Source organism: Ursus maritimus, unplaced genomic scaffold (assembly GCF_017311325.1).
Source record: "Ursus maritimus isolate PB19 unplaced genomic scaffold, ASM1731132v1 scaffold_19, whole genome shotgun sequence".
Lineage (NCBI taxonomy): Eukaryota > Metazoa > Chordata > Mammalia > Carnivora > Ursidae > Ursus > Ursus maritimus.
The window spans coordinates 56,654,360-56,666,748 of NW_024424341.1; the positions used below are offsets into that span (position 1 = coordinate 56,654,360).

Here is a 12,389-nt window from a genome sequence, read left to right on the forward strand (position 1 = left end):
GGACCAGACGTGTTTCAGAGCTTGTGCGTCGGCCCCGTGGCGGGGGGCGGGGTCTGGGCAGCAGCCCATGATGCCCCATTACGGTTTCTGCAGCAAAACACGTGGGCATCACATTAAGTCAAGTCTCCAAGTAGCCGCAGGTCACTTCAGGCCACATTTTGTCCCCCAGCGAGTTCAGTTCAGATTGGGGTTGGCCACCAGTCTGCAGGAAGGTGGCCGGTAAGGAAGCGGGGACTGGGCGGGTAGGTGCTGGGGCCCGCGCTGCAGCCCCAGCCCTGACGCGCTGTTGTTCTGGGACTTTCCTGACAAAAAGCCAGGAGAGGGAGCTCTTGAGACTCCAGGACAGAGGGTGGCCGCAGGACTGGCAGCTGGATTCGCAAAGCCCAGAAATGAAAACACGGGGTGCCTTATTTAGATGTGGTGATAATTTCTCAGTGGTGAGAGCAGAGCATTAAACCAAGTGCAGCCCCCCCCTTTTTAAAGTAAACTCTACACCCGACATGGGGCTCAAACTCATGACCCCGAGATCAAGAGCCGCCTGCTCTACTGACAGCCGGTGGGGTGAAGCGGAAGTCCTTGTGAGTGTGGGCCGTGGGCAACTGCACGGGTCACCCACCATGGGGGTGGTGCTGGGCAGTGGGTTACCTTTGCCCTGAGCCGCTGCTTCCCCCGCCTAGCGCGGGCTCCAGTCCCTGCTCAGCTCACCTGCCCTGGCTTTGGGACGGGGCCGCCCCACAAGCTGGCCCCAGGCAGGACCTGAGCTGAGCAGGCAGCGTGACAAGGATTGGGACAGAGCTGTCACCAGCTCAGGGAGAAGAGGGGCTTGTTCTTCGGCAACAAAAGCAGCGGGCAGGGCATTTCTTGTACCTCTCCCCCCAGTGGAGGAAGGGTGATGTCTTACTTAGGCCTGTTGTGGAGGAGCCAGCTAACCTCGCAGGGGACCCACATTGAACAAGAGACATTTGAGGAGGGCCCAGAACTGTTCAGATTTCCCAAAGGGTCAGATTACTAAAGTGAGGAGCCCTGGAATATTGGAGGAGGAGGAGAGCTGAGGCAAGGCCCACGGAACCCTGCCATTGAAGGGGGCTGGCAGAAGGAGAGATGGGGTGCCTGCAGGGGCGGGGACAGAAGGCAGAGCATGAAGAGTGGGGGTCCTGCCACCCAGTGCTCGCTTCTGCACGGGCCCACGAGACTCCCAAGCTGCAGCCACAGGGAAACCACAGGTAGAGGGGGGAGCAGAGACCAGGTCAGGACGCGCTAGACACCCCTAGACTTGCTTGGCGGAGCTGAACACGGGAACGAATGATTTGGGGGCGAACGAGTCTCAGGTGCCCCTAGCCGTCACCCCTGACTGTGTCGAACGCCCCACGAGCCAGCCGCCCAGGGGTATGTGGACCATCAACGCCAAAGGCCGCCTGGGGAACCAGATGGGGGAGTACGCCACCCTCTACGCCCTGGCCAAGATGAACGGGCGGCCGGCCTTCATCCCGGCCGAGATGCACGGCACGCTGGCGCCCATCTTCCGAATCAGCCTCCCGGTTCTGCATGGCACCACGGCCAGCAGGATCCCGTGGCGGAACTACCACCTGAACGACTGGATGGAGGAGCGCTACCGCCACATCCCGGGCGGGTACGTGCGCCTCACCGGCTACCCCTGCTCCTGGACCTTCTACCACCACCTGCGAGACGAGATCCTGCGGGAGTTCACCTTGCACGACCACGTGCGGGAGGACGCCCAGAGGTTCCTGCGGGGTCTGCAGGCCAAGTGGGCCCTGTGGGCGACCTTCGTGGGGGTTCACGTGCGCCGGGGGGACTACGTGCGCGTCATGCCGCGGGTGTGGAAGGGCGTGGTCGCTGACCGGGGCTACCTGCGCCGGGCCCTGGACTGGTTCCGGGCCCGCTACCGCCGCCCCGTCTTCGTGATCACCAGCGATGACATGGCCTGGTGTCGGGAGAACATCAACGCCTCCCGTGGGGATGTGGTGTTCGCCGGCAACGGCCTCCGGGGCTCTCCCGCCAGGGACTTTGCGCTGCTCACGCAGTGTAACCACACCGTCATCACCGTGGGCACCTTCGGGATCTGGGCCGCCTACCTGGCGGGCGGGGACACCGTCTACCTGGCCAATTTCACCCTGCCCGACTCCCCCTTCCGCTGGATCTTCAAGCCCCAAGCCGCCTTCCTGCCCCAGTGGGTGGGCATCGCCGCTGACCTTGGGCAGGCGGGAGAGAACTCCAGGTCATGATGCTTCCCCGCTGCTGGGCAACCTCAGAGAAGTGACTTAGCCTCTCTGGGCCACAGCATACCACCTGCAAAGTGCCTAATACAGAACTTACCTCCGCAGCCTCCGCAGCAAGTTCATTGAGTGTCGTTTAGCAAGACATTTTAGTGTCTCGGGAACCCGCCAGAAGTGCTGGCGGCAACCAGGCACGTGGGGGGCGTGCCCTGAACTTTCAGGCCGCTTTAAGCTGGAAACGCACTTTTTTTTTAAGTTTTTATTTATTTATTTATTTAGTTAGTTAGTTAGTTATTTGACAGAGACAGCCAGCGAGAGAGGGAACACAAGCAGGGGGAGTGGGAGAGGAAGAAGCAGACTCCCAGTGGAGGAGCCTGATGTGGGGCTCCATCCCAGAACGCTGGGATCACGCCCTGAGCCAAAGGCAGATGCTTAACGATTGTGCCACCCAGGCGCCCCGGAAACGTACTTTTTGCCCTCTCCTTGTCTGTAGTTTGGGGAGTAAGTCCAAATGTTTTGCCCTTGCCTCCTGGGAGGGCTCGGTGAAGCCGTTCCTACCCTCAAGTCAAGGGGAGCCAAGTGTCTTGGGCAGCTAAGAATTGAGGCTTGGGGTTTCATGGGGCCTCATTATGAAAGGGAGAGAACCCAGGATCTGAGAGAATGAATCTCGGGGCCGTGCCCTCCGTGGGGAGGTGAGGTCCCTGGAAGTGGGGGTGGGGGCCTCACAGTGCCGACAGGACTCAGGCAGGACTCCACACCACTCGGCCCCGCGGCAGCAAAGACACCCAGAGTCCAATGTCCTAGAAGTGGCGGGCGGACCTCAGGGGGCCCCAGAGACAGAAGCAGGACCATGTCAGCAGCCAAGTGCGCATGCATGGCCTCACCCCTGGGCACTGCCTATGCCCCCAGGACCCGGAGCCACTTGGAGAAACCCCCCTGGGGACAAAAGTTGGATTAGGTGATCACAATCAGGGTTTCCCTGTGTTCAGTGCATCTGGAATTATGGAGATACTGGTATTTCTATCGGTGTCATCTTCCTTTTTGGATATTAAATCTTTTTTGTTTTTAAAGATTTTATTTATGTATTTGACAGAGAGAGCAGAAGCAGGGGAGCGGCAGGCAGAGAGCGAGGGAGAAGCAGACTCCCCGCTGAGCAGGGAGCCTGCCTAGAACCTGACTCCGGGCTCCATCCCAGGACCCCGGGATCATGACCTGAGGCTCCGGCAGACACTTAACTGACTGAGCCACCCAGGCGCCACCCCCCTCAAAAAAATCTTAACATACAGTCATTTATGTTCATTGAAAATTGCCACTGGGCATAAGCAAGCACACTGGTGTAGAGAACGTTTCCGTCCCATCCTCTTTCCGAGTGTCTTATTCATCTGAACGCCCATTTCCCAGCATGCTTCTGAGGTCGGGCACCTTTGTTTCCCCGTATCAATAATATTGTATCTCCCCAGAGCCACTTTGACCCCAATTTACTTCCTGAAGTCCCGATGGAATCAGCATGGGCTGCGGCTGCGGGTAGGGGGGATGTTGGAGAAAGTGCCAGAAGGGTCTGGAAGGAAGGGGAGGGGAGCTGGGAGGGTGGTTCTGGGTGAGCTAACCCCAGCTGCTTGGCAAATTACTCCAAAATTTAGTATATTTATTACCTCGAATAGTGTGTGTGGATCAGGGATTCGGGCGTGGTTTGGCTGCATGGTGCTGCTTGCTTTATCGGGGAGGTTGGTCCCTCTAAAGCCTCTCCTGGGGTGGGGGATGGGGGATCCTGCTTCTGTGGCCGGTAGTTGTGCCGGCTCCACAGCAGCTGGGTGCCTCCCGAATGAGAAATCCAAAAGGCCAAGGTGGAAACTGCCGTGCCTTCCCAGTCAAGCCGGCCCTAGTCACACGCAGTCACGTCTGTCATATCCCGTCCATCACCCAGAACAGCCCTGGTCCGCTGTGGGAGGGAACGCATGGGGTGTGCACGCCAGGAGGGGGCGGTCACTGCGGGCCACTGGGGCCACCGAAACAAGCTACCACTGATCGGGGGCTTAAGCCACAGACATTGATCACCTGAGGGCTCCTGCAGAGGCTGGAGGTCAGACCCACGTTGGGCAGGGTTGGTCCCTTCCGAGACTGTAAGGGAGGGTCTGTTCCAGGGCCCTCTCCTGGCTTGCAGATGAGAAATTTGTCTCCCCCAAGTTCTTCCTCTTGTGAGGACACCAGTCATCAAGGATTCGGGCCCCCACTTAATGCCCTCATGTTCATGTAATTGCATCCCTAAAGATCCTTTCTCCCAAGAAGGTCACATCCCGGGGTGCTGGGGGTTAGGACCTCCACACGGGCATTTTTGTGGGGGCACAACCGGCTCCCAGCCCTCTGCCCTCGCATCAGGCTGGCTTTACCTCCCTTCTGTTTTTCCTCCCTCCTCTCAGGGCCAAGTCCCACCTCCACAGGATAATTTACCCGAGTCAGGGTCTTTTCCCAAATTGTCCCTTTGGGACAGACTCAAGCGGGAAGGGCAGGGGAACCTGGGCCGTAACCTCTGGCCCTCGGGCCAATTGCAACCATATCAAAGTACAGAAGGGAATGGCAACCATATTTCGCATTTCAATAAAATACTCCCCTGCCACATCCCTCCCCGGGGCGCTCCAGATCTCCTCCCCAACTTTCTCCGCCCTGCTCTGTGCTCTGGGAGCATGGCAGATGGCATCCCCGTGGACCGAGCGCGTCCCTCCAAAGTTCATGTCTGGAGCCTTGAACACTCCCATATGCCGGCATCTGGAGGTGGGACTTTCGGGAAGTGATTAGTTAGTGGGTGGGGGTGGAGGAAGGAAGATTCAGAAGATCATCCTTCCAGCCGCCCTCCCACGTTGTCTGCCGGGGAGGTCCCCACCAGGAAAGGGCCCTGCAGGTGCACAGGCAGGCGCCGCCGGCTTCCCGGAGCTGGGTGGAGTAGCGCAGTTAAGACCATGTTCATTCTATTTAATCTCAAGGCAAAGGGGACCCAGCGCCGCTCCTGATGTTTGAAGGGCCTTGTTTGGAAGAGGAAGTGAATGACTCTTATTTCATGAAGGCCGAAGCAGAAATTGGCCAGCTGTCAGCCATAAATCACACTAAATCGGTCACAAATATTTACTGAGTTCCACCCTGAGCTCGGAGACCTCCCCCTTGTCCTGACTGCGGGGGACAGAAGGAAGCCCACGACAGGAGCCACTTAGCGCTGTATTCCAGACCGGAATGGAGTGCTCCGTAGTTGTGCCCCCCAGAAAGCTCGGTGGAAATCCGCACGCCCAGGACCTTAGCATGGGCCCTCATTTGGACATAGGGTCTTTGCAGGTCAGTTAGTTAAGATGAGGTCATGGTGGAGGAGGGTGGGCCCCGCCTCCCACGTGGCAGGTGACACAGACCCTGGGTGGGGGGGGGGGAGAGAAGGGCTTCCAGCCTCCAGGCTGGGAGGGAATAATTATCTATTGTTTTAAGGCTGGCAGTTTGCGTCCTTGTTACAGCAGCCCCCGAGAACTGATACAGTTTCACGCCGATCTGTTGAATGGCTTGGACAAGCGTTGAGCCCCTGCCAAGCCTCTCAGCACACCCGCCGATTAGAGACACGGCTGCTGTGTTCCTGGCCGGATAGGAAACCCAGTGGCCAGCAAGGGGAAAACACGGGGTGTGAGTCAAGCCGGGTGTGACCTAGGTTGAACGTGGGGAGCCATTGAGGCTATAGGGGCGCGCCACAGGGGTGACCCAGCGGCCCTACCCCCGCTTGTGGTTTATAAGTCCCCTGAAACCCTCAGAGGCCAAAGAGCTCTTTCCAGAAGAAACTCAGGCTTGTCAACCAGATGCCTCTACCTGAATTGGGCCAACCCTGCTGGGGGTCTGGGCGCCTTGGCTCACGACCGGGCATTGAGCCCAACCAGAAAGGAACTCCCCAGTGGTGCCATCATCCTCTCTGGCAGCCTTGGACTTGAACGCAAGGGAGGTGGGGTTTGCTGAATAAGGTTCGCGTCTCAGCTCAGCAGATGCTCATGAGATTCTCAGCCCTCTTGGTCAAAAGTTCCAGATCAGTCCCCTTCCTCATGGCAACCGAAAGCAAAGCCTCCGCTTCCTAAGCCCAGCTCGGAACACGCTTCGCACAGTGGCTCGGAGAGGACCCATGGCCCCGCGGCTAAGTGGACAGGCCGGTCACGGGCTGAGGCTGTCAGGCTCCCACCCTCGCTTGCTGGGTGACCCTGGGCAAGTGACTTCCCCTCTCTGAGGACAAACACAGGACCCCGCTGAAGACCCACGAAATGTCCAGAAAAGATCGATAGGGACAGAAAGCAGACTGGTGATCGCCTGGCTAGCTTATGGGTTCAGGCTTGCTCTTTGGGGGGGGGGTGACGATGTGCTTCAGTGACTGTGGGGATGACTGCGACCTCTGCGGCCACTCTGGTTCCTAAGCCACTGGTCTGCAGGCCACTACAAATCAGCCAACTGTATACTTCGAGTGATCTGTGTACTTTACATTTTATAGTATGTAAAGTCTATCTCAGACCAAACTGTTATAAAAAATCAGTCTCGCCCGGTTCATGGACACGTGTCCCGAGTGTTGGCTATTATCACACACAAAGCAAAGGGAGCTGTTATGCATGGGCGCGGGGGCAGGGACCCATGGATTTCCACTGTTACTTGAGGGAATGCTGCTGGAGGTTGAAAGAAAAAAAAAAAGGCAGCTTTGAGACCATCAGGAAAATCATAATTTGACTGGGTATCATATGCTAGTCCGAGATGATTTAATTTTAGGGCTAGTAACAGCATGGTGTTTGCTATACATCATTAAATATTCTTTTTAAAAAAATATTTTATTTATTTATTTATTTATTTATTTATTTATTTATTTATTTATTTATTTATCAGAGAGGGAGAGCGCACAAGCAGGGCGAGCGGGAGGCGGAGGGAGAAGCAGACTCCCCATAGAGTAGGGAGCCTGATGTGGGGTTCAATTCCGGGACCCTGAAATCATGACCTGAGCTGAAGGCAGGCGCTTCACCGACTGAGCCCCCCAGGTGCCCCCATTTCTAAATATTCTTATCGGTCCGAGGAACACACTGACATGGGTACAGATTGAGCGAGAAGGCAAAGGACAGAACAAGCCGGACTGGCAGCAAGTTGAAAATCGATCGATGGGTGTATGGGGCTTTGTCGTACCAGTTTGTCTACTTTTGGGCGACCTGTTGGATTCAAATTTCATACTATATTTTAAAGAAATTCACCAACGCCCCTGGTTTCCGCCTCCAAGGGCTCCCAGTCCTATGGCAGAGGCCAGTGCCCAGAGCCGTCACGGGGAGGCTGGAAGCAGGTTAGAAATAGTCCTTTAGTTCACACCGAGTGTCTCCTGACTGATGCCCAGCCTGTGGATGGCGTGAGATGGGGACTTTCCGGCGCGTCGCCCTCCACTCTGCCATGTGTGGTCACCGCCAGCATCCCACCCACGCGCCCACATGCGGCCCTGGGACCCTTGAACCCCATGCTAAATAAGCAAAAACACTTCTTGGACTCAGATATGCATAAACAAGTTTTGTTGTTTTTTTTTTAACCTACATACGGGTCTGGCAAAATATTCCAAAGCCATGGGGTTGCAGGACAATTCTTTATTAGGTAACAGATCTTCGTTCTGAGATCCCCAGCCCTGGTCATGGAATGAGGTAGTAAGTACCGTGTATGATACGTACACCCCCCCCCCCACACACACACACACAGAGGCTGGTGGGGAGTGACCAGCTTCACCTACGTATCATGGGCATCATTCCAGGACATGGAGTTCTGAAGAACCCTTCCCTCCCTCCCCTCCCTCCCCTCCCTTTCCTCCTTCCTTCCTCCCTTCCCTCCTTCCTTCCTCCCTTCCCTCCTCCCTTCCTTCCTTCCCTCCCTCCTCCCTCCCTTCTTCCTTCCTTCCTTCCTTCCTTCCTTCCTTCCTTCCTCCCTCCCTCCCTCCCTCCCTTCCTTCCTTCCTTCCTTCCTTCCCTTCCACAAATATATATACAGCACCTGCCAACCGCCAGGAAACATTCAAGACAGTGGAGACCCAATAGGGAGCAAAACAGACATGCTTCCTGCTCTCAGGGACCTGTCACCTTAATGTGAGGTGTTTCAGCTAGCTAATGCTGTGTAACAAGCCACCCCAAACTGTAACGGCTGTAAGCACAGAACTGATGACTTCTCGCAATTACGTGGATTGACTGGGTGGGTCTTGTCTCCGTGTGGCTGGGGAGTCTCTCCTGCAGTGGCACTCAGCACGGAGCTTGGTTGGGATGGTCAGGCAGCCTCCGTGTGGCCTCTGCCCTGCAGGACGGGCTGGACTTCCTCTGAGCACTTTGGCTGGACTCCAAGAGGACAGTGCTCATGGAGCTATAACACGGTTTGAGCAGGACCTTGTATTGGGTTTCGTTTTAGGACACTTGGCAGACACCGCAATTTTTTTTTTTTAACAAACCGAAAGTTTGCGGCAACCCTGCACCGAGCAAGTCTATAGGCACCATTTTTGCAACAGCATTTGCTCACGCGGTGTCTGTGTCACATTTTGGTAATTCTCGCGATATTTCCAACTTCTTCATTATTATTATATTTCTGTTGGTGATCTGGGGTCAGTGATACAACTCACTAAAAGGTCAGACAATGGTTAGCATTTTTTAGCAATAAAGTATTTTTTAATTAAGGTAACTTTTATATATAAAGATTTTATTTATTTATTTGTGTGAGAGAGAGAGAGAGCATGCGAGAGAATCAGCACAGACCTCAAGAGAGAGAGCCAATGGTTAAGTTTCCCGGCTGGTTTTTAAGCACAGGCATTACCTGGAATTAAAATGTATCGCCAGTGAATACATTATATCAAACCAAAGGCAATGAAGGCTCAAAATTCCCCATGCCCTGATTATTTTATTAGTTTCCCGCTACTCTCTCTTGAGGTTATCGACATTTACTGTTATCTGTTTACTGAGTATTACACATCAGCGTTCTGCCATCTCTCTCTTTCCAGGTCAGTGTTCAATGATGTCTGTGTGGGTTGCTTGAAATCGGCTGGGGGGTGGGGTGGGGTCTTTATACAAAGGAAATTGGCAAATGCTACCAAACAGGGATCCCCCCCCCACCCCCTGGGAGAGCTGTTTGTTAAGCGTTTACCAGCCTCTGGTCCCCCCGAAGGGGTAGAAGAGTGGTTTGGCAGTACTGTCCTGGGAGGGCGCACTCTGGGCATCTGAGGGCATTTTGAGTTGTCACAGTGGTTACAGCACTTAGTGACTGAGGACCGAGGCTGCTTAACATCACATAGGGCAGACGTGTCCCACATCCCCTTGACTTTCGGATCTCCGGTCAGACATCCATATAGGTTAAAAAAAAAAAATCTGTTTGTACATTCCTGAGCCCAGGATCTGCTTTGCCTAGGTTAGAAGACTCCCCTTGCTTCTTTCGTTCTTTTGTTCCCAATGTTGGGGAAACCAAGTCAAAGGGTCCTGTAGACCATCCCACATTCTGGACTCGGCTCCTGGCACGCTCACGGTGTCCATTCACCGGCACCCTATCCTGTCTTCTCAAAGCTGGCACTCACATTGACAGGCTTCATGGGATTCGGGCTCCTTTTTCTGCAGCGAAGAAGTGGCGTGTGCAGCGAGCCTCCTGTCACCTAACTCAGGGGTCCAGAGGGGCTGCTCGGGCCTCTTCCAGTGTTAGGACTGTTGGGGGCTCTGGAGGTGCCCCGTCGTCCCTCCCCGGCGTAAGTCCTCCTCGATCTTGCATTTGGTTTTGACAGCATATGCTTAGGGGATTCTCATTTCCCGGGAATCTTTCTTGAAAGAAGGGAAAGTGAGGGGCACCTGGGTGGCACAGCGGTTAAGCGTCTGCCTTCGGCTCAGGGCGTGATCCCGGCGTTCTGGGATCGAGCCCCACGTCAGGCTCCTCTGCTAAGAGCCTGCTTCTTCCTCTCCCACTCCCCCTGCTTGTGTTCCCTCTCTCGCTGGCTGTCTCTATCTCTGTCGAATAAATAAATAAAAAATCTTAAAAAAAAAAAAAAGAAAGAAAGAAAGAAGGGAAAGTGAGAAGAGTTGGTATTTGCCAGGTGTTTTCCAAGATTCTGGCCTGCCTGGTTTCGAGTTCTCGCTTCTCAGGCTTCCTAGCTGTCTGACCTTGAGCAAGAAGTTACTTCACCTGTCTGTGCCTCGGTATCCCCCTCTGTACCCTAGCGCTGCTGAGAGGGTTGACCTCACAGATTTGGGAAGATGGAATAAGGTTGAGAGACCACGTAAATGCCACCGTTGTTGCCAAGAGAAATAAAAGCCCCCCACCCCCACCCAGGGCTGAATCTGGAAGAGCTTGGCCCAGTGGGATGGGACTCAGGCCTCCTCCTCCGGGCTGTCTTCCTGGTCTGCTTTCCGGTAGTCACATGGGGAGGGAGGAGGTGGGGCTCCGGCACACCTGGCTCCCCAAGCCCAGCCACCCCGCCTCCCTACGGCTCTGGGAGGCCAGGTAGATCCTGGGCGGGGTTTTCCGGACACGGGTGCTGGGAGGTTCAGATTTCTGAGTGCGAAGAGTCACCTCGGGGGAGGGAGCACCCTGGTCTGCCTGCAGAGCAACCACGTCGTCGGCTCCCTGGATTCCTGCAGCCAGAACCAGGTGAGAGACGGCTAGGGGGTCTCTCCCCGAGGAGCTGGGACACACTTGAACTCGGGGGTCCCCTCTGGGATGCCCCCACCCATGAGTTTCNCCTCCCTCCTCTATCACCCCCACTCTCCCCTCCCCCTGCCCCAGGCCACCAGCTCCCTCCCTCCCATCACCCGTTTCCTAGAACCTACCCGAGAATCCCTGTGCGGACCAAAGGCCGGGGTTAATTTCCTGGTCGCTTCTCGGGATCTGCTCCCCCACCTCTGGGACGGACGCAGGACCCAACCACGGGACCCAGGGGTCCTCAGAGTCCCCGAGCTGCCGCCCCCATCCCCCGACCCACCATGGCCCCAGGGATCCCTGGCTCCCGAGTCACCCCTTCCGTTCCAGTCCTGGGAATCAAGCTGGGGACTTCAAAGTGGTGGCCTCACATCTGGGTCCCCAAGCCCTTCCCCAGAGATGCGCTTACAGTGTGAATTCCGGGCAATGGGAAGAACAGGACAAACCTGCAATGCCAAGAGCGGTAGGGAGGAGACTGAACTGGGTGATCTGGGATTACCAGGGGGAGAGGCTGGGAAGGGGTAGGGAGGGGCTTTCCGAGCGGAGGGGACCAGACAGCAAATCACAGGGTGTGACCATTGGGCCTGGGGATGTGGGAGAGGGAGTTATTTCTTGGTGGCAAAGCCTGGCTGGGTGGGGATGGGAAGCCCCAGGAGGGCTGTGAGCTGAGGAGGGGGCCAGGCCAGCTCTGGGAGTGGGTAGGGGGGAGGCAGGGCTCCTGGGGCCAGGCTCCAGAGGGGAGAGGACAGAGAGTACGAGGCTCAGCCTGGCATACGAGACAGAGAGAGTTTAAAAGAAATTATGGGCAGATATGGATGGCCCCATTTTTCTGAGGGAAGCTTCAGGCTGGACTCCTCCTTCAAAGTTGGGGCCCCTTTCTGTTCTCCAATCCTCCCGCTTCTATCGCCCAAGGGACGGCTGCCAGCGGACCAGGATGAAGGAAGGGATCTTGACCCTTCCCCCCCTTTTTTTTTCCTTTTTAAAGATTTTATTTATTTATCTGAGATAGAGCAAGAGAGAGCGAGCACAAGTGAGTGGAGCAGGGCGGGGGCGGGGGGAGGGCAGATCAAGAGGGAGAAGCAGGCTCCCCACTGAGCAGGGAGTCAGAAGCGAGGCTCTGAGTCCTGGGATCGTGATCTGAGCTGAACAGACTGAGCCACGCAGGGACCCTTTAACCCCTCCTCTTGCCACTCCCTCCTTGGCGGGCTTGAGGTGCCTGAGGGGGACTGAGGACAGATAAGGAGGTGAACTTTCTGATCTCCAGGACTAGGGGGAAGGCAGGCTCCTCCCACTTACCCCAAGCGGCTGATCTTTCCATTCAGACTCCCAGGGGTTGGCTGGTTGGCCGTTGGCATTCCCCCAAATCTCTCCATGGATGTGGATGTCAGCCGGGCCAGCCGGGCCAGCCACTCTCCCGGTCTCCCTGTGCCCAGCTCCATACCCCACCCCTGGCCTTTCCCCCAGGTTTCCCCCCCCCCC

The 12,389-nt window shown here is 56.0% G+C and overlaps 1 protein-coding gene and 1 long non-coding RNA gene across 2 annotated transcripts; one reads left to right on the plus strand and one right to left on the minus strand.

Annotated features, from left to right (window-relative positions):
• Positions 1 to 1,388: 1,388 nt before the first annotated feature.
• Positions 1,389 to 2,338, plus strand: LOC103657240 (galactoside alpha-(1,2)-fucosyltransferase 2-like). Its single transcript, XM_008684666.2, has one exon. It carries the CDS (start codon positions 1,389 to 1,391, stop codon positions 2,241 to 2,243), a length of 855 nt encoding a protein of 284 aa, XP_008682888.2. The 3' UTR covers positions 2,244 to 2,338.
• Positions 2,339 to 10,230: 7,892 nt separating this feature from the next.
• Positions 10,231 to 12,292, minus strand: LOC103657097. Its single transcript, XR_566782.1, has 3 exons — positions 12,207 to 12,292; positions 11,042 to 11,356; positions 10,231 to 10,846 (listed from the first exon to the last, which is right to left on the minus strand). It is a non-coding gene; the product is annotated as an uncharacterized LOC103657097 (long non-coding RNA).
• Between the last annotated feature and the right edge of the window lie 97 nt (positions 12,293 to 12,389).

Excerpts from the sequence above, each read along its gene's own strand:
- LOC103657240 (XM_008684666.2), top strand. The coding sequence starts at position 1,389 with ATGTGGACCATCAACGCCAAAGGCCGCCTGGGGAACCAGATGGGGGAG.